The sequence below is a fragment of the Dermacentor albipictus genome, chromosome 1 (genome assembly GCF_038994185.2).
Source record: "Dermacentor albipictus isolate Rhodes 1998 colony chromosome 1, USDA_Dalb.pri_finalv2, whole genome shotgun sequence".
NCBI classification, from domain to species: domain Eukaryota; kingdom Metazoa; phylum Arthropoda; class Arachnida; order Ixodida; family Ixodidae; genus Dermacentor; species Dermacentor albipictus.
The window spans coordinates 108581937-108604481 of NC_091821.1; the positions used below are offsets into that span (position 1 = coordinate 108581937).

The window sequence follows — 22545 nt, forward strand, 5'->3', positions numbered from 1 at the left end:
CGGCATAGAGTTTCTCACTACATTACCTAGAGGGAAATCTGGCGCTGCTGTGCTGTGGTATGTGGTTGCTGTTCATGCTTTATATGATAAGCATGGAAAGAAGGTTACAACGAAGCAGTCTAGGGTATAATCTGTCGTACAGATTAGGCGAGAAGGTTGTTGAGGAACGACTACCGGGTTTAATGTATGCGGACGATATTGTACTGTTAGCAGATAGCCAGGAAGATTTGCAAACTCAGGTTAATTACTGTGGGGACGAAGGAGACAGTTTAGGTTTCAGTTTTAGTGCAGCAAAGTCCGGTGGGATGTTTTTCAACGATACAACTGATCAGGAGCTTACAATACAAGGCCACGAAATACCCCGAGTGGCCGAATACAACTATCTCGGGGTATGGATAAACAAAGGGAAGATGTACACGGAAAAGCACGAACAGTCTCTAATAGCAAAAGGGCGAAGAGATGCCGGGATAATGAAACATAAGGCATTGTGGGGTTACAACAGGTATGAGGTACTGAGAGGCATGTGGAAGGGAGTAATGGTGCCGGGGCTTACTTTCGGGAATGCGGTCCTGTGTTTAAGGGCAGAGGTTCAGTCGAGAGTAGTGTAGCGTTCCTATTTAAAGGACACAGTAGACGTAAAGCATTGCTGTGGAACTGGCGTCCATCTTGTCTACATTTTTATTCCCACTTCATTCTTCTCTTCTCCTGTCTCCCGGTTCTCGCGCTTCTTCATCTTCTATTCGAAGGCTCATACCGCTTCACCCTTCCAGGTTTCTTTTGCTAACCCCTCCTGGGGTAATACTTGAAAACGTTTCCAATCGAAGCACATTCAACTGCGCCCCGTTCACCAATGTACCACACAGTCTTCAATATTCCTTTCTGAGTGGCTGTCTTGGTCACAGAGTAAGGACCATAAAATTTGGCACTGGATTCTCTTACTCCTTTCCTAACTAGAATGAGGTCGGTGACTTGAATGTCTGGGATATCTAAGCAATGTCTCTTGTCAAAATTTTGTTTCATTCGTTTACGGTACCTCTCCTCCTGCGATTTTTGTTTCCTCTCCTCGACGATCTTGAGATTTTCTAACAGCCCCAATTCACGGTCCGCCTGAAGAATAGGGGTCTCTCCTGAAGAAGCGAACTGCGGGCTACATCCCAAGCCACTGGTGTAGGAGCGATTGTGATGTCGTACAGCTGCTTCTAAAGAGCATTTCCAACCACCAGGGAAACTATCGTACATCCTGATGTATTGTTTTACATCTCGTATAGCACGCTCTGCAAGCCCATTCGCTGCGGGATGGTATGGCGCACAGAATTTGATTGATATATTATGGTCTCGAGCCCATCTTGCTAGCTTTTCACTCTTGAACGCTGGACCGTTGTCACATACAATCGTCCTGGTTGTCCTAAACATTTCCCGTTCGAGAAGGGCGATGACACTATTCGCATCTTCTTTTCCTGCCCGTGCCGCGACCATCCTGGTGCATTCATCTATGGCCAGAAGAAAAGCTTGCGTTTTTCGGACTCCTTCTCGTTTCTTATTCAGCTCGGCAAAATCAAGGTGTATAACCTCAAAAGGCACGTTCGAGTGGCAAGGTATTATCATGGCGTCCGTAGGCTGCTTATATTTCACTTTGTTGACTTGACAAAGGTGGCATGAACGAACGTATTGCTTGACGTCTTCTTTCATGTGAGGCCACGTAAATCTCTTGACTAGCTTGTTGTAGGTGCGCCAAAATCCGTCGTGTCCTCCAGATTCTGGGCTATCGTGGTACAAATAAAGAACCTTTGAAATCAGCGTTGGCGGGACTTGATAGCGACCTTCCATAAACATCAATTGTTCAGTGCCTTCCCACAATTTTACTTCATTGATTTCTTCAGATTGTTCGGCCTGTATCATCAGTCTAGACAATGCATCTGCATCAGTCAAAAGGGGTCCAGGTCTGTGGGAGATGGTGAAATCAAATTGCTGCAAATAGTTCACCCATCTGGCGATACGTCCCTTAGGTTGGGTCATATTCAAGAGATGAGTGAGGGCCTGGTGATCGGTGAACAAAGTAAACTTCGCACCTTCTAGGTACGTACGGAAGTACTGAATTGCTTTAAGGACTGCAAGCGCTTCCTTTTCAGTAGTGGTGTAGTTGACTTCAGGTGGCTTGAGAGTGTAGCTGTAGTAGCCTACTACGTGTCGCTTTTCTCGGCCGGATGCTTCTGGACATTTCTGGTACAAGACTGCACCTGTTCCATAATGTGAGGCGTCGGTATTCAGTTCAAAGGGTAAAGTGAAATCTGGTATGCGTAGAATAGGGTCAGCAGAGATTCTGTGCACCAGATCACGGTAGACTCTCTCACATTCCTTATCCCACACAAATGGAACTGCTTTCTGCGTTAGGCGCGTGAGGCATCTTGTTTTTATGGCAAAGTCTTTTATGAAAGGTCTGAAATGTCCTGCTAATCCCAAAAACACACGCAATGAGTGGACGTCATATGGTTTTACCAGTTGGGATATCCTCTCAACGGACTCTTGTTTCGTGCTTTTGGTAGTCCCATCAAAGACTCTTCCAAGAAACACAACTTTTCTTTGAAAGAACGCACTTTTCTTAAAATTAACCTTGAGGTGTGCCAAGCTCAAGGCATTTAATACCTGGGACAGGTGTTCCTGATGCTCTGCCTCTGTTTTGGAGAAGACGATAATATCGTCGATGTACACGTTACAAAAGACACCTAGGAAAGGCTTCAGGACTTCGTTCATTATCTTCTGGAACCATGCTGGTGAGTTTTTCCAGCCGAAAGGAAGCCGGTTATACTCGTACAGGTCGAAGGGCGTGATAAAAGCAGTGTACATTTTTGTTTCTTCGGTTAGCGGGATCTGCCAGAAACCTTTGCACAAGTCAATACGTGAAAAACATCGGCAACCACCTGTCTCATCTATAATCGTGTCTATCTTCGGCATGGGAAATGGTATAAGCTCTGTCTGGCGGTTGAGAACCCTGTAATCTGTGCACAGTCTGAAAGTTCCATCTTCTTTCGGCGCAATAGTTATGGGAGAGGCGAAGGGTGACACCGAAGGCCGGATTATATTCGCGTCTAGCATCTCCTGCAATTCCTTCTTCAACCATATCTTGCGCTCTCTTGACATGTTATAAGGCGATTTTCGGATGACAGTCTTGTCGGTTAGCTCGAAAGGCACCTTGTGTGACGTCATCGCTGGTGGGTAGCTTCCTATGCATACCAGTTCAGGATAGGTCGTTGCAATTTCCTTCGCGCACTTGACAACTCGCAGGTTATCTTTTCTATCAGGCTGTGTCTCTTGCCTTGATAGTCCTTCCACTAAAACAGCATCGTCCCAGTAAACGTTGATTTTTAGTTTCTTTATATCTGGTCTGGATAGCAGAAAGTCATACGTTACCCCCTCAATCACCAGTACTTCACTCTCTATTTGATGACCTTGGAACTCGATGTTTACTGAGGCCCATTGATTATGCATTGTCACTTTTCCGTCGTAGCCTTGCACCCGTAGTACTCTTCCACTATGCAGGTGACTTGCATCTACCAGCTTGGCATTAATTATAGACACAGAGGCACCGCTGTCAACCAAAGCCATCATATGTCTGTTTCCCACTTTGACAGGGATGTGAAGTAGGCTAGAGCAAGTTAAATAAACAGTCTCAGTTGTGGTCATCGGGTCGGACTGATCACCCTTGTTTATCAGTTTTGTTGTCGTCGGAGCCTCTTCAGCGTCCGAAAGGAGGGGAACGGGGTCGCTGTCGACGTTATGCACCCGACCTCTGGGAGCGCGCCAACCCAAGTTCTCTGTGCCGCCTGCAAGGCGGCGCGGTTCTCGCTGATTACGGCTTGACCAATCCGCGCCGGACCGTGTGAAGCGACCGCTTGAGCTAGCGTTTATATTTTCTTCTGAAGTAAATGATATGTCGTGAAGGCACTCCAGGAGCCCGTCCATAGTTTTAGGTGACCGTATTTGCACTTGCTTCAGGACTTGCGCGTGCAGTCCGTGCATTATTAGTGCTACTACGGCAGACGGAGGAAGCAGAGGCTCGGCCAGCTTTAAAAGGCGGCATTTGTCAAAGAAATACTCGACGAGGGAGCCTTGCTTGAATTTGAAATTAAGCGCGGCGTCCCACCTTTGCACTGGGTTGCTTCGGAATGTCGTCAAGAATTTTTCTTTCCACTGATTCCAAGAGTTGCCAGCCTCTTCAATAATGTGCAAATCATACCACTTCCGTGCAACACCGCTTAAGTAACTACGCATGTTAGTAATCTTGTCCTCATTAGAGTGCCAGTTGTTCTTCCCAGCAGCATAGTCATAGAATTCAAGCCAACCTTCTGGACTTGATGACATGCCGTCGAATGCATCGGGTTCTACAAATTTAGTCACTGACTTCTCAGCGTTTAAAGAGCTTATAAGCGATGTCACCAGCTGGTTTTGTTGCGAAATCTGTTCTTGTTGTAGCCGAAGTGCTTTCAAAACGAAGCTCACCTCTTCCGTCGACGACTGTGATCCAGAGTCCTGTCGACGCATCGGTTGAAGAACTAATTCGTCGAAGATCACCAGAGGCAAGTTCACGTTCACAGCACCCTTCCGACGTAGTTCATCAGGGTCCATGGAAGCCTTCTCTAAAACCAGGTTCATGAGTTCTGCCGAGTTGAGTTCGCGAGGTAGTTCCACCGCTGGTTCATCTTCAGCTTGGTATCTCGAAAAGATGATCTTGTCCGCGGAAGTCTCCTCAAGGAAAAATCTCACCCACATGTTGGAGTTCGCTGTCGGCTGCGCCAAAATAATGTAGCGTTCCTATTTAAAGGACACAGTAGACGTAAAGCATTGCTGTGGAACTGGCGTCCATCTTGTCTACATTTTTATTCCCACTTCATTCTTCTCTTCTCCTGTCTCCCGGTTCTCGCGCTTCTTCATCTTCTATTCGAAGGCTCATACCGCTTCAAGTAGAAGTAAATCAGAGAGCTGTGGGAAGGTTAGCACTAGGTGCCCACGGGAAAACCACAAACGAAGCAGCACAGGGAGATATGGGCTGGGCATCATTCGAAGCACAGGAATCTCAGAGTAATATCCTATACGAAAAACGTCTGAGGAAATTGGATGATAACAGGTGGGTAGCTAAGGTGTTTAAATACCTATACAGAAAGAGCGTTGACTCACAATGGCGGAAAAGAACTAGGAAGCTAACCAGTAAGTATGCCAGACACGAGGACGAAAAAGGACAGAGCATTAAACGACAGGTTAAAATGCGGAAGGTAAAAATTGGATAAATTCAATGGAAAAGAAGCATAGTGTAGAACTATATCGATACTGGAAACAGCAGATCAGGAAGGAAGCGTTTTATGATAACTCAAGAGGCAGTGCCCTACTCTTTGAAGCTAGATCAGGATGTCTTAGAACGCGGAGCTATAAAAAGAAATTTAACGAAGAAGAAGACACATGTACTGAGTGTGGTAAATATGTAGATACAATGGAACACCTCATACTAAAATGTGATGGTATCAATCCCGATGTCGATGCGGTCACAGTCACCTTTCCTGAGGCCCTAGGGTTCAGAGAATATGATAGTCATGTAAATAAATGTGCGGTGGAAATTAGCAAAAGGCGATTGGAGGATTGGTGGCTCAAAAGCAGAGAGGTGACATAAGGTTAAAAGGGTAGGAAGACGTATTTAAAGAAAATCGAGAAATTCAATAACACACAACACAGATAAAAATAAAAGGCAAAATAAAAATCTGAGCATGGTGGCAACTGCCATCGCCCCGTTTCAAAGGGGACGCTCCTACCTTCCATCCATCCATGCATGGGAATGCCGGTATATTGTGGATTCGGATTGGCATCGTTCTCGTAGAGACAGGGCGCCTTGAAGACGCGCTTGGCAAGTACCGTTCCGTCTGTCACAATGATTCATTTTATACTAGAACAGCACGTGAAAAGTTGTTTTAGCTTCATTATTACGCGAAAACATGTTTTGTTTAATTATGAGAACTTGTTATTGTGTGTACGACTACATGTTACGTAAAAAGTATCAGCGGGCCGCTAAAGTTGGAGGACAGACAAGGTTCGCGCTCGCTTTGAAACAGTTGGTCGTCGGTTCTTGCTTTTCTTCGCTTGGTCATGCATCGTGGGCGAGTAAAGATGTAATATGCGTGAATGGAAACATTTTATGAAGATTTTACTTTGAGAACGCGTTATTTGCGTAGCCATATCCACGTTTTAGACGAAGCCTCTTACAACACCAGCCAACACGAGCCCCGCAGACACATATACCACCATTCCCATGACGGCACGGTGCCCCTCAAGAAACTCCCATAGACGGTGGCGCCAGATTACCCTATAGGTGTTATAGTGAGAAACTCTATGCCCGGCGGCGCACGCGAGCATGGAAGGAATTGATGGATGGATGCTATGAGCGTCCGCTTTGGAACAGGGTAGGGTGCCTCGATGTCAGCGCCGCTTCCCGCCGTCTCCCTCCCGCGTGGATCGAGGCACCATATAGAACGGGGTGGTGAGTTGCGCCACCAACATCTTGTTATTATATTGCCTAATCTGCTACCTATGCTAAGAAAGAAAAAAGGAAAGAGAAAAAAAAAATTACCGACGATTACGTTACTTCCTAATGCGAAATTTGAGCGTAGCCGGTCGTCTCGCTCATGGCTCAGAAAGAACTGGCAGATAATTTCGCAGTGGCGAACGGCAGCGGCAATTTCGGCTCGGGCAGTGCACATATACAGATCCGCCGCCACCGATCTGGCTCTCTGATTGCCACCGCACAGGGCGAACGGCAGCGGCAATTTCGGCTCGGGCGGTGCACATATACAGATCCGCCGCCACCGATCTGGCTCTCTGATTGCCACCGCACAGGGGTTGCATTGGAGGAGGAGCGAAGAAAGGAATTAAGTTCGAGCCGGCGCTTTGACAACCGGAGACTCGCAGGAAGAGGGGGGAGGGGGGCGGCGTGTACACCCAGCGGCAAACGATGGGGGCAGAAGCGCGCGCAACAAGCGGACAACACGATAAAGGGAGGAGGGAAGAGATAGCAGCGACTGACTGATGCCGCTGACGCCGATAGTGAGTCAACCCCAGCTGCGGAGTTGGTTTCAGGGACAACGCCGCCGATGCCGACACAAACAATATGATACCCTCGCTTCCGCAGCGCTAAGAACCAGGTCTAGCCGTGGGAAGGTGGTCACGTATTCGTCGACGTGCCGGGGCCTACGTGAAATAACCGGCGCGTCGGCAACTGAAGAGCACCCTATCCGCCACACAAGAACAGGGGGGGGGGGACCCTTTCCTCCTCTTTCTGCATGGCGGCGACGGTGTTCTATGCAGTCACGTTATCTTGACTCTCTAGCGGCGTCAGCGGCATCCAGCGGTATCAGTCGGTCGCTGCTAGCGCTGGGGGGATGAAAGGGGGGCGGAGCTGGTTACGAGGCCGACGACAACGCCGACGACGACGCGAAACCCAGGAACGGACGCCAAAGAGCTGCGCTCTAAAACACCCCGATGAATTCCCATAACCAAATTTTCTGAACCCCTATTGTGACCTTTGTTTTGGTACGCCTCCGTTGCTTGTCGTTTCTCTATTATTCTTCCACCAATCTTCCACTCACCTCTTATAGCGTCCTCGATCACCTTGCCCCGGGGTTGCCCCGAAACCAGAATGGTGCGCTTTGCATCGCCGTGGTGGCGCACTGCGGAGGGTCAACATCGAGGACAAAACTGCACCCCTTGCAGTGTGCTTGCATGCAGCGCTACTTTGCCCCTGGCGCGCAAGACTTGCGCGAACACGCGCGCGCGCACATTTTGTTGTTTGCAGGTGCTGAGCATCTGCGGCAAGCGCTCGAACCTGGTCAAACTGCGTGCTCCGACATACCTGGTTGCAAGCAAACACCAATGGATTTTATAATTAATCCTGACAACCCGTTCCTGACAACCCTTTCAACGAACCTATCCACTTTCGGCCGCTTTCACCACATTGTTTTTGGACGAGGTCGATCAGCATGCCGTCTTCGCTGTCAGACGAACTTGAAAAAAGCTCATCGATTGCGGAAATTAGCAGCGCTTCCTTTCTCATTGCCGACATCTCCACTGGCTAACTCCGTCAACTCCGTTGCAACCGCAGCTATCGGGCCAGAGCATCGGCGGTTCTGCAGTCGGCAGTGCGCGCGCGGGTCCCGCAGTGCTTGCTGGGATTGCACCCCGGCGCACCGCCGATTTTCTCGGTGCGAGACGGGGCAATGGAAAACCGCTCCAACAGGGTGCGCTTCCGGTGATCGAGAATAGTCGGTGTGCACCGGTGCGGTTGATCGAGGATGAAAGTGCGCACCAAGGCGCGCGGGTGCGGGTGATCGAGGACGCTATTACTAATCTCTACTGCAGAAATGTTTACTTTCCCTAAAACAAATGGTGAGAGACAACTCAACTCATAGAGAGGCCGCCGCCAAAGTGCGACGGCGTAGTGTCCACCGTCACCGTAGACGATCCTCGTCTACTAGAAATACTGATACCGTCGCAAGACAGACGCTACTTCCTTCGCCGCAAGGCATCAGTGTCGCGCAATCAAACATGCGCAGTGTATTGCGGCGAAGTATACCAAGAGTGGAAAGCGGCCACTGTCAAAGGATACTGTGTGGTATACGTGCGCATTTGCCGTCACGTCTCCTGTCGCAGTACAAGCACAGAGACACTGAACAAGTGTACTGGCAGACCTTCAGAGCTATTTCGCACGCGGTTGTAGCGATTTGAGCCCATGTTTCGCCCACATGGAGCGCCCCGTATGAGCTAGACATCGTAACAGCCTTCATTAATTACCCTTGCGCACAAGCACCTCAGAATCGCTACGAATCTGCAGCACGTAGCCAGTGTTACTGTACAGCTTTCACAATAGTCTACTGCTATGAAATTGCATGACGACCATTGTTCTTTAGCATACATATGTTCCGTATTCATCAGCACGAGGGCGTAGTGTTTAACCAGTGTGGCTGTTACAGCTCTCACAACGATCTACGGCTCAGATTGCATGGCGACGCAAGTTTTAGTACTTTCACATACAGAGTACAACATGTTAATTCCATTCTCACGAATCTCCAAGTGTGTTGTATGCTCAGTAACATTAAGAACTATATAATGCATCGGCACGGCAGTTGAATTCATAAACTGTTTCCGTTCCCGCGAGTCCCCTGAATTGTGTGGTATGCTCAACGACACTAATGAACAATGCATCGGCACGACGTAATGCTTTGCCATTAAAGTCAACCGAGAAAACGCCTCACGTCCAAATTTACGTATCCCCCTGCGACCATCAGAATTTAAGCTACCGCCGCAAAAAGAAAAAAAAAGAAAAAAAAGCAGTAACCTCGCATCGGCACGCAGTCGAATTTATAATCTGTTTCCGTTCCCGCGAATCTCAAAATAAAGTTCATTCATTCATCCTGAAGTGTGCGGTATGCTGACCTTGCTCAACGACACTGCATCATGCAACGGCATCATGCATCGGCATGATGTAATGCTTTGCCGCTAAAGTCCTCCGAGAAGACACCTCACTTCCAAACGTATCCCCCTGCGACTACAAAAATTTAATATGCTACCGTCGAAACAAAATAGCAACAAACTCACCTCGAACACGGCTTCTTCGTCTTGCCGGCCACGCATTCTGTCTGCCAGCTCGATAGGCACAAATGGAGCTAACAACTTGCTTCCCCGTAGGACCATCGATGATAACCGATTTTTTTTTTTTTTCGGTTGTGTTCGTTCCGTTCTCTACGACGCACTCACACGTATCAGGAAAATTTTGTCCTCAAAAATAGTCATCGCTTTCTTAGTATGCGATCCCTCTTATATATTATGGCTTCACAGGGCAAAAAGGCAATGCCGACGCACATGGCTTATATATGTATCATGCTGGTTCACCAACCGCAGTGATCGCCGTGTTGAGCAGCGCCATCGGCCTCGTGCAGGAAGGCTAGCGTAGATATGTAGTGATTTCAAGCCTACTAAACTTGAAAAAAATATGCGTGAGAACGATGCCGGCATATCAATTATTTGATAGCGCCTGCCTCTTAGATGTTTCGTGGTTGCCTTAGGTTCGCCGTACACGAGCATGCGCTCTTGTTTTAGTCCCTACGCCTAGCAATCCTATAGTGAGCAGATTTACCATTTCATCCTGGTAATACAGAAACCGGCTCTCTTCCTTGAAATAAAACCGATATACGCAAAATAGTTCACAACACAAACACATCGCGGCTGATAATGCGCGTCACATGTTTGCGCCCCCAAGTTATATTTCCGCGTACTGTAGTTACCGATGCACCGAAAGGCTTCCCCGACGACCTTATATGAACGGACATGCGTAAAGATCTAAAGCATCTCGAAATCGTCCCGCAGCACGCGACACCAATACTTTCAAGCAGCGCCGCATCGCACAAGCCAGAGTGGAGGAAATGCTCGCCGCGCGCCCCACGTGCCCTTGCCTCTTCGCCCTATGAAAAGGTCAACCCAAGAAGGCAGGAGAGGTCCTGCCCAGATAACCGAACTATGCCAGCTAGTTGCCTCCGCAACTTAAGAAATAGTCCCGCTCAAAAGTGTCACTCAGTTCGAAGCGCGGGGAACCATATTCTCCGTCGGCGGGGACACCAGCCGTACGGCTCATGACGTCTAGAGTGCGCGCCCATTGGTAGATGCTCGTGTGCATCTGCCTCGAGTTGTACCAGACTACAGTTTCCACTATAAGCTTGCAATGCGGCATCACCGATAACAAACAGCCACACAATGCTAACAAAGTGTAAAGGCTGCCACCGTGGGACCACTGCCCAAAATGAACATGCACTATCCTACTAGAGCATGCAGCCGTTATCAAAGACGAATTTAGTTGCGATTCACCAACTCTTAAATATACCCTCAAATACCTCCCACACACGGCATTTGATTAAGGACATTTTAATGGCATACATAAGCTCACAATTTTAAAGGATTTACCGAAAAAAAGAAAAAAAGACTTCACAGTGGTTGTATGGGAGTGGCACCGTTTCACCACACAAATGAATGCACAGTGCACTTTGGTTAGACAGGAAAACCAATTGAATTATGGGATTTCACATCGCAAAGCTACACACATGCTACGAGAAAGGTTATAGTGGGGGCCACTAGATTCATTTCAACCATTTGGTCATTAATGTGCACCTAAACCTAACAGGAGCATTTGCCCATTCCAACCCCACCATAATGCAGTTACCATGGCAGGAAAGCAACACAGTGGGTTGAAGAAAATGGCTCAGCGCAGAGGGAGTGCCAGCTCATATCTAGTGAGAACAGCGAGTGAAAAGGATCTCTCAGATTCAATGGTTCTTTCTCATTACATTACCAGATTATGGAGTCGTTTACATGTGCCAAGCATTAGTGCATACATAGGCACAAACGCTGTGTTCTAGTTTATGCATTCACTTTCATTGACAACCAAGTGCTAATTAAGCAGGCTGGTGCCATCACCGCAGCACTCTGCGCTGAAGGTGCACACCCATTTTGCTTGTGCCACGCTGCATAGCATGCACGATGCTGAAGGACACATCCAAAAGTCCGACACTCTCCTATTGGAAAGCCCTGTGCGCTGGCTGGAAGTAGTGAGACAACACCACAGGATAGGTTGCCCTCATTGGAATCGCATGCAGAACTTTGCCAAGACATACCAGCATAACAGTCGCCATCTTTCACCCAGGAACATTGCTTCAGCTGCATGGATAATACAGCTCCATTTCATGACACCTAGCTTTTCCTAGCAAAGTTTATTATACATCACTTAGGACAGCAGAGTAGAATGTGCACAATGGTAAAGAACAATTTTGAAAGAGTACCTCTGTTCCAGACTGCCTCGGTTAGGCGGCAACACGAGTAAATCAAATGTACGGTTTTGGGCAGTTGTCACACACTGCTCTGCAACAGCAATCATGCGTTGGACGCCTGGGCGCACTTAGATCAGCATAAGTCTGGCACCCTGTTGGGTCCCTATTAGAATAATGTGCAGATATGGTCTGTTAAGATGGCAAGATTCATCGGTGGCACGTGCTTTTCCAACCCTCTTCATATTAGACATGTGTGCACATTACTAAGCAATAGGGATTTAATGTGTTGATTAAATGCCCAGCAGACAATACAGCACATACTCTATGGCTAGCAACTTGCTCACTATTGTACTTACACGGATTCGTTACGAGCAAGCATTTACAAAGACTGACACTGCAGAGATGAGGCCGAAATGACCTTTATTTAGCAGCAGAATTCATCATGTGACGGTGCGAAAATCTCTGCCAAATGAACAATGAAATGACAAATAAAGGAGTTTATACTCTGCCACGTTATATCAGAAATAAATGCAGGTGTATACTTTTTTTTTCCAGTGCTCTAATAAAATGCCCATGTCACCAGTCTCTCACAAAGCATTAATAGTGCCTGGCAGACAACAGCACTACAATGTACACCATATATCGCTGTGGAAAATGCAGCTCCAAAAATTGTACAAAAGACAAAAGCAGCGAAAGTAACAATATAAAGCAGACAATACAAGATGACTTAAAACAAAAGACTTCTCCAAAACAGAGTCTACAAGTTGACAGCTATATTACAGATCTTTATAGGATATTGCAGAAACATTATAATGAAATTGAAAAGCATAAAACAGTTTAACAACATGCTACATCCAATTGTTTCTGTTTCACAACAGGCTCGAGCGAATGGTAGAAATCGCAACCCTAAACCTTCTGGAACACAGATACGTCGATGGTTCTTGTGTAGTCGCACACACACTTGCACACAATAATCTGCCAGCTATTAACACATGTGGGCGAAGAAAGAAATGGCAGGGGAATTAATTATCCAGGGCAATTACCTCCTTTCATTTAGCAAGGTGAAATGAATGCAAAACCTAGTCACATGGCACACAACAGTGCCCACTCGACAGTATACACAAAACTTTGCGGGGCATGGCGTGTGTTAAAGAACCAGTTTCTTGGGAATCTCCCAGGGGAATTCTTTGCGACCAAAATGTCCATATGCACTGGTGCTCTGGTAGATGGGGTTCTTCAACTGCAGGTCCCTGCAAGATAAAGCCACAATTAAATTCACCTGCAATACAACTTTATTGAGGAAATACAAAGGGACAAACATTATGGCAACTATACCACACCTAGTAGCTAGATAATGCTATCAGGAATACTGGAGCAGAATATTCACATGCGGCAGGGTGCTAGCAATTTAAATGTGCACCAAGCTGTATCAGCTGAATCTCTAGATATGATTAATCAGCAACTATGACAAAAGCAAAACATCCTCATAAACGCCTATATGCTCAATGATACTTTGCCAAATAAGATTCCAATGTCCATTATGTTAAAAAGCACAGCATCTGCTGCCAGCTTTGCAGTTATCTTCCACACTGGTAATCTGCCTGTTAGGTCCTAAATAGAGGAAAATATCTCGAAGGTTGCCCTGGTGGCATGTGGTGACCAAGTTCCTCTCAGTAAACTACTGCAACCAACACTGTTCAAATTCAGTTGTGTGGTGTATCAGCTCCGTATCTAGGAGTTTGTACGAGCTGCCACAAGGCAGACAGCACACCAAAAATGTAGTACTTTGCAATCCTGGATGGTATCCAATGTCAGTAATAAATGGCCCGAAGCTGAAAAACCAAAACTTTGGAAAGCAACACCGGTAACTCGAGCACTGGAATGATAGGCTCCAATACTGCAGTGTTAGGTGATGCATTGGTGGAGTTAGTTCCATGCTGAGGTTCAGTTCATTGGATCGACAAAATTTGGTAGGCATGTGCTGTGCAAAAGCTTTGATAGGGAGGCCGCTGTATACGGTAGACTTCCATTGATTATACTCCGGTTGTAATTTGATCCCGACCGAAGGTCCCGGGGCCAAAGTCCATACGTTTCTGTTGGCACAGGCATTCATTATTTATATCCTAAAATTGGCCTCCAGCAAATAATTCGAACTTGACCGGTCAGCATGCACATGCTAATAGCAACTCCTTTAGAGGGAGCATCCAACTTGGCAGATCTTAAGGGACAGTGAACACGAACCAGTTATCCCTTGCCAAAATATTTTTTTGGCCAGCCATAGCAAAATCAAATGAAAACGACAGCTCACAATGAATGATTACAGTACTAATACGCATGCTTTTCCCCTTGCTAAAAAAATCGAGTGGGTGTTACATTTCCACATTTTTGCGGAGCTCCGGTGTCATTTCTACAGAGTTAGTTTTCTACTTTGAAAACATACAGTGGGTGTGTGTGTGTGGTTGGTTTGTAAAAGTGTTAGAATCTGGCAAATACTACTGAATGAATCGGCGGTGTTTTGGCGTCTTTTCTACCTTTTGTTTAAGACCTGCTAAACAATTAAACCATTGTCATACTCATCAGGGCTTAATTAATGGAAGTCAACTGTATGTGCATTCAAGCATTGTAGCTGGATATCAGGCAAGACTGGCAAATCCCCATACAGCACGCTGCTACAGCACGCTGCTCAATATGTCGACTTTGCCTACACAGCAGCATGAAAACTCTGGTGCCACTGAGAAGAAGGAGCGGTTTTTGGTTTTTGCATTTACAGAACCTCCCCAAAAATGAAACTAGTGAAAGGACACCACTCTTCTTGCCTAGTCCATAAACTAGTCAATCCAGTAGTTGCCAGCTAAGCCAATCGGACTGGCCAAATCAAGTGAAGCCTGCACATTTATGTGAGCACCTCTCATGCCTCCAACATTTCTTGATTAGTGTAATAAATAGAGACTCAGTCTTGGGCAACCTTGTCTGCTGTTGGGAATTGTTGCTCAGAATCATCAGCCAGCTCCACTCTCTCTGTCTGTGCAGATGCGGGCCGCGATGAAGCAAGAGACCTATCCTATTTAGACATCTGAGTAGCTTATAAATGATAAACCACTGTTTTGGATTAACTGGTGCAACATGACAATGACAGTACTGAAACAAGGGAACAGCATGTTACTAGATGTGCTATTGCTTTCAATACGAGCTGCAACACGAATCATTCTTTTTTTTTTGTAGGTGCTGCCATGTTTCCATACAGTGCCCGTATGGCAGCGTCTATACAACAATGTTGATGAATACCGTATTTACTCGCACAATGATTGCACTTTTTTGTCAAAAAAAAAATGCAAATTTAGGGGTGTGATAATTACATGGGTTAAACTTCTTGCAAAAAGGAAACTTTTTTTCATCCTGCGTTTGCTGCGGGATGACAATGGCTGCTGGCGGAGCAAGCTGAACGCATTTTTTTTCTTCTTGCGAGTACATTACGCGCATTGAAACAGTTTCTTCCATATCAGTAAGGAATAATGTCGTTACTATCGGCAAGTTTGTGGCAATAATGTAGCCATGACCACTTTGTGGGGAGAGAAATGGAGATGGGTGTGCTTAGCTGCCAGTGACAGAAACTCATGGCAGGCATGCTAGAAACTGCCGCATTTGTTTTCACTACTATCTTAATACGGCACGCTTCCGCTATGGATGGGCGAATATCTTAGCCGTATTACAAGCGTCGTTGTATGAATAGGGTACGCTTCTAACGGTATCAGTGAAAATGTGGCTACTATCGTTGCCGCTCGCGATTTGTTGCGTGCCCACGAGTGCAGACGAGAATCGAAAAGCGCCTTTTTTTGTTCTTGTCGAGCACAACTGTTATAAAGCCTACAAATAATAAAGCCAAGGCAAGCTCGGTTGTAGCTTTTGCGGAAAGTGATGAAAAGAAAGAAGTGGGGCATCTGCTTAAGAATGTTCGGCGCGTGCAGACCGTTTGGTATGTCTTGGAACGGTTTTTTGCGTAGCATTCGACAGATGGTAAGTGTGATCATCATTAGCTAGGCTTGGCACACAACATATCGCTGTGGCAAGTTCAGGATGCGATCATTACGCGAGTAAATACGGCATTGTTCCGTTTACTGGTAGCACCCTGGTTACAAGAAAAATGGCTCGTCATTTTTATTATTGAAAGAAGTGATGGGTGTATGCTGTATTGCAACTTCTATTGAGCACGATCAAACGTACAGTGTTGCACTTGCTGAAGGAGAGAAGTGTGGCAATACACAAACTGCACATTGTTTTTAAGGGATGCAAACATGGCGAGACTGGCCAAATAAAAAAAATGCAACAAATCTGTCCATAGGCTGCCTAAAAGCAAGCAATTTTTATTGAATGACTGGAAATTATTGAGCAGGAATTACAGCGGAACCCAGTTGATACGTTCCTTACTTTTGCATTTTCCTGGCTGCTACATTGCATTTTCGCAGTCTTATGTTCCTGTGTTATATGCCGCTGTTCTGAAATGCTCCTACATTTTACGTTCTACTTAAATGCAGTGGTCACATAAATTTAGCGGTGCAGAGGCAAATTCTAAACTACGAAATGCCAGAAGTATGTGATCACCAGTCCTGATAAGACTGTCACAATGCAGTTGCAGTTCTTGATGGCTCCCTGAAGTCAGCTTCGCTACAATACCGCCATCTCATGCAGTGAAGCATATTAGTAGTAGTAGGCACATAATATAGTAGGTGTCTCTTAATTACACACGTGCACAGAGCTGTTTCTGACATTGCTGTGGAAATTTAGGGCCTTCCTCACTGTTGGTTTTTCTTTCCATTGTCCCCTGAAAATTGTATCAAGTGTATCTGGCTCGTGTGTTCGTTAAGGAACAGCTGCCCCTGCGCAACAACTGCAGCTATCCTGCACAAGAATCATTTGGAACATTTCTTACAGCAACCGTTCTGCCTCCCTCGATATTCTAGTAAGTGTTGGCATGTATTATATTATGCAGAAGAAATAATTATTCCACAACTTCGAATGAGTGAATTCGCAAATCAAATAGCACAGACCATTTAATTTTTATTCAAAATCCCTACATCTGAGAGAATGAAGATTCAGTGCATACATTAATTTTACTTTTATCTACCTGCAGCAACAGCATGACAATGGTTGAGATATGGACTGTCCAGGTCGCAGGCAAGCTATGCGCATGCAGCAACATGTTGATGAACTTGGGCTACACTCTCGGCCGATAACTTTAAAAATGCTTTCACTTTTGCAATATTTTGCGACTAGCACTGAACGCATGAGCGACAGCGTTCCTGGCACTGTTCCAAGAATGCCACCACCTTAGATTCAAGTGCACCAGACGCTATTCCTGAAAGCGGTCATCCATGAATATGCAAGTCTGTTTTGGCCACTTGTCAAATAAAATCATCCATTTTCTGTTGAATTTGATATTTCGGACTCCCCATCATTCGGACTTCTACAGCCCTTATCTAGTCTGAATTATTGGTCGGTGTCTGTATACCAAATCTTCCCACACATTTGTTTTTACAGCTTATATGTAGAACTGGTAACGCCGGCCATTAATATAAATGCACACGTTAACACACCCCAACTTTGATCCCTCGGCATGCCAAGAGTGGGAAAGTGCCATAGAAAGGCATAGTAACTTACCTAATAATAATACCAGGCCGCAAGTCAAAATTCTTGTTCACTATCTCCAGCAGTTCCTTCTGAGCGTACTTGGAGGTACCATAAGGTAGCACAGTGATCGAAAGTGGTTCAGCAATGCCTATAGCATACGAAACCTGCAAATAAGGAATCGGGAAGCGCGCTACTCAGAATGCATCATACAGGAAATAAGTGGGGCAATAAAAGTTCTGTGCATTTGATAAAGCTTCCTCAAGGAAAATAAAGAATGACTTCCTTAGTGCTAACGTCATGTCGCTTGCCCCCAAGTCTACAAAGCAGTGAAAAAGTTTGTTATACATGCGCATAACAAGAAACAAAATAGCATTAAAAGTGTACACGGCTCACTCAGTCAACTGAATACAAGTCAGTTACAAAATGAGACTAAAAATTGATGCAGCCCTTCTCATTATCGTCTGCAGCAAAATGTAGTACACAGTTGTCAAACTCCATACAGTAAATCTTGCAACAACTAATCCATCTGTTAGGGTGACAAATGCTCTACTTGACCATGATGGAATGTACACCAATTCAGATCCCCGTGAAGATTGTTCTAAAGAAGCTAACTGATTGGCCAAAGCAGGGGAAGCAAATGTAACAGTTCTTTCCAACTTCAACTACACAAACCTCGGGATTGAATGCAGCCTCGAAACGCAGACTCCAACAGTGAGCAGATGCTTAGGGCATTAAAGAATTTTCAAAGTGCTTTGGTAGTTCCAAGCACAGACAGCTGAAACTTTTGGGATACTGAAAGATGCTATAGTCAGCTGTGAAACCTTTTGTGACCCAAATCAAAGCTTCTTACTCAGATGTCAGGAAAAGCAAAATAATGTAGACAGACTGTGCTTGGATTGTGATGTGTGAATGTGCCTTGCATTTCCACTGCTTGAGGAGATCTTATGGCAACTGTACACAGCACCATCATTCTACACATCTTGAAGGACAGTCCATGACACCAGGCTATGTTTACACACAAGCCACCACAGCAGGCAGTGTACAGAACTTTTGCAAGTAACTTCTCACTGCACAGGAACAGCACGAAAACTTGAAATGTTAAGAAAAATTCCCAGTACATATAAATGTCATTACACTTAATCTGGCAGGCATAAAATGGAGTACTATTGTATTGGTAGCCTTGTCAGTGCAACACACACTACTGTGACTACACTACACAAGTGAATGATGGGATTTATAGCTCCAAAGCAACACAGGAGCAATGAGATATCAAAATCAAGGGGGGAAGACTAGTTTAAGGGGAGATGCTTTTCGAAAAATGCTAATATTTGTACTAGAGATTTGAAAATTCCCCCAAGCTTAGCTTTTCAAAAATTTCAATGGTTTTTGTGTTTCTGCTACAGTTCTTGAGTTATCTCGTGCACAACAGCAAAGTATAGTAATTTCTGGGTGCTTTAATTGTGTATCGTCAAAAAAAAAAAAAAAAAGAAAGAAAGAAAGAAAGAAAGAAGCATTGCGCTGCACCTTATTTAGCTCTTTGTCGACCACAAGGGGCCAATATCTATCCAAACAGTGCATACAATTAACTGGAAATATGAAAAAAAGAAATTCAATCAAGCTCCTCTGGGAGTTGCCAAAGTTTGCGCAAGCATTGTGCCACCTAACATCTTCACGCAGCCCGGCGCGATTATCAATGTTATGAAACTTCATTTGACCAGTATAAACGACAACACTGCGGCAACATGAACAGCTGCAAATGGGGGCGCAAAGTGAATTGATGAAACAAGCAAATTACTGCAGGTGGTGGCACCACTGGTGCACTGACAACGTTTTGATCATTATAAGCTGTTATTGCTTTTTAGCACTTTATCCAACCGCACTGAACTATTGCCAACAATGAACAACCGTACTCCGGTGACGGATTCACATGGTGCGGGACCTGTGTTCTCGCCACTTAGTTCACATTGAAGCGAGATGCACAGGCCCTATCTTGAAAGAAATCCCAGATGGGGACACAGTGAGTCGAGTGCCGATAGCTTCGTGTGTGCTGTGTTTCCACCGCTTAGTTTGCGTTAAGCGAGAGGCTGCATGAAAGTGAACTCGTTCGCTGCTGCAGGCCATATCTTGAAAGCAATAGTCTTACATGATGGATGGGTTTCCTTGTTGGGTAGGCATAGAAATGATTACGCATTTTAAAAAATGAAAAAGGGAACACGTCAACAATTTTTTCCAAAATCACACAAAAATATTGTTGTACTATACTATATGTGTAGATTAACAAATTTGGCTTACATACTTGAAATTATGTACAATGCTAATACAGTTAAACCTCAATATATCGAACATAGGTATATCGAATCATTGCGTATATCGAACACTTTCTATATCTATTGGAAAATTGCATGCATTTCGAATTTTTTATTTTGAACGCGGTTGGTCGTAAAATGGATATATCGAACTCTGCCACCTCAGACCACGTGCACTCTGTTGACAGGAGGCGAGCTTTCCCGCAACACCCGTGAAGATAGTGGTGGGGCGATGGGTGTCCCCGACTGCTGTGCACTATAGCTACACACATCGACAGCGCTGAGGGCACCATTTGAACGTAGCGGCATACACACGCAGCGGCTTGGCTAGTTCTGACAATGTCAACGACGCATTTCATTTGTCGCACTGACTCCTCGGTGCCGCGCTCTGCGCCTGCCACGCCTCACGAGAACTGGTCGTTTTGCATCTGCAAAGGCACGCGACAGCACGCGCTCACTGGGCTCGGCCCAGACTGAATACTTTGTTATTGACAGTGTTTTAATATACTTCGATTGATGGACGTGGAGATTGCACCAGAAGCAGCGGCCAAATGAAGACTCTGCTGGGGTTGATCCCACAAGCGCTGATGTTGCCTTGCTCACTACTTGAACCGAGGCTCTAGCTGCCTAGGCCCTTCTACGCCACTACTGCGGTGCAATAGAGGGCACCGGCCTGTCACTTGTGGATCATTTAGACTATGTTGAGGACTACGTGTCTAAGCACGCGGATGCCAATAAGAAGCAGGCTACATTGCTGCAATACTTTCAGCCAAATAAGTAAAGACTTTGTGTGGAGCTTCAAGTTAGTATTTACTGCGCCACGATTGGGACGCGATGGGGGATCGTTGTTCGGAGCGCGCATTCGGTTGCACCGTGTGCAATTGGCCTAGGCTGCGCTGACTTCGTCCACCTAGTCTAGGCCAATCGCGTGCGGCGCATCAAACGCAAGCTCCGAACAACGATCCCCAATCACGCCCTTGGTTCATTGATTGATTTGCATAAGTTTTTTACGCGTTTCTTACGTCATGTCATATATATCGAATTCTGGCTATCTCGAAAAATTTCGCAATCACCGCACTGTTCCGATATATCGAGGTTCGACTGTACGTATATACTTGAAATTGCCATATCGCTCAGCAGTAGTTGCAAAACACAATGTTATATTTTAGGGAATTGTGAAAAATTACTTGGTGTGTCCCAATTTTTTTGCACAGTTCCAGTAATTGTACACACTGTTTATCTGATATCGACACATCGCGATCTAAGAAGAGTTAACCTACAGCATGATGCTTTTTGTAAAAATTTCATATATAAAGAAGTGCCCACAAATATGATTATACTTTGCCAATGTGCACCACACAACTTAATAACAGCTTTACAGAAACTAATGACATATTGAAATCTGCATAAAAAGCCTTTTACCCCTTTGAAGGTTTTTGCCGTATATGTATGGCGGGGGTTTTTTGTCCCGCAAGGTTTTTTGCCATACGGATACGGTTTCGACCCTCCTTTTGAAATTTCGCGCCATAATGATGATGCGTGCTCACTAGGAGGTGCTGCCACCTCTTAGGACTAACAAAAAGCGTTTGAAATTTGTGCTACCTTCTTGCGGAGATAAACAGAACTGATTTTCAGCGCGTCACGCAGACTGCGGCAATACGCCTTTTGCGGTTTCGCTTTCACCGCATGATCGCAACATCATCATCATCAGCCTGGTTACGCCCACTGCAAGGCAAAGGCCTCTCCCATACTTCAACAACCCCGGTCATGTACTAACTGTGGCCATGTCGTCCCTGCAAACTTCTTAATCTCATCCGCCCACCTAACTTTCTGCCGCCCCCTGCTACGCTTCCCTTCCCTTGGGATCCAGTCCGTAACCCTTAATGACCATCAGTTATCCTCCCTCCTCATTACATGTCCTGCCCATGCCCATTTCTTTTTCTTGATGTCAACTAAGATGTCATTAACTCGCGTTTGTTCCCTCACCCAATCTGCTCTTTTCTTATCCCTTAACGTTACACCTATCATTCTTCTTTCCATAGCTCGTTGCGTTGTCCTCAATTTGAGTAGAACCCTTTTCGTAAGCCTCCAGGTTTCTGCCCCTTAGGTGAGTACTGGTAAGACACAGCTATTATACACTTTTCTCTTGAGGGATAATGGCAACCTGCTGTTCATGATCTGAGAATGCCTGCCAAACGCACCCCAGCCCATTCTTATTCTGATTATTTCCGTCTCATGATCTGGATCCGCCGTCACTACCTGCCCTAAGTAGATGTATTCCCTTAATACTTCCAGGGCCTCGCTGCCTATTGTAAATTGCTGTTTTCTTCCGAGACTGTTCAACATTACTTTAGTTTTCTGCAGATTAATTTTTAGACCCACTCTTCTGCTTTGCCTCTCCAGGTCAGTGAGCATGCATTGCAGTTGGTCCCCTGAGTTACTAAGCAAGGCAATATCATCAGCGAATCGCAAGTTACTAAGGTATTCTCCATTAACTTTTATCCCCATTTCTTCCCAATCCAGGTCTCTGAATACCTCCTGTAAACACGCTGTGAATAGCATAGGCGAGATCGTATCTCCCTGTCTGATGCCTTTCCTTATTGGGATTTTGTTGCTTTGTTTATGGAGTACTATGGTGGCTGTGGAGCTGCTATAGATATCTTTCAGTATTTTTACATACGGCTCGTCTACACCCTGATTCCGTAATGCCTCCATGACTGCTGAGGTTTCGACAGAATCAAATGCTTTCTTGTAATCAATGAAAG

The 22545-nt window shown here is 45.6% G+C and overlaps 1 protein-coding gene across 1 annotated transcript in view; it reads right to left on the reverse strand.

The window, feature by feature from the left end:
• Nucleotides 1-12250: 12250 nt before the first annotated feature.
• LOC135907702 (S-adenosylmethionine synthase-like) overlaps nt 12251-22545 on the reverse strand; it is a 33704-nt gene continuing 23409 nt past the window's right edge. The window contains exons 8-9 of the mRNA XM_065439410.1: nt 17505-17638; nt 12251-13099 (exon numbers count right to left, since the gene is read on the reverse strand). Coding sequence (XP_065295482.1) covers nt 12997-13099; nt 17505-17638 — 237 coding nt within the window. The 3' untranslated portion in view covers nt 12251-12996. The remainder of the gene's footprint in view (nt 13100-17504; nt 17639-22545) is intronic.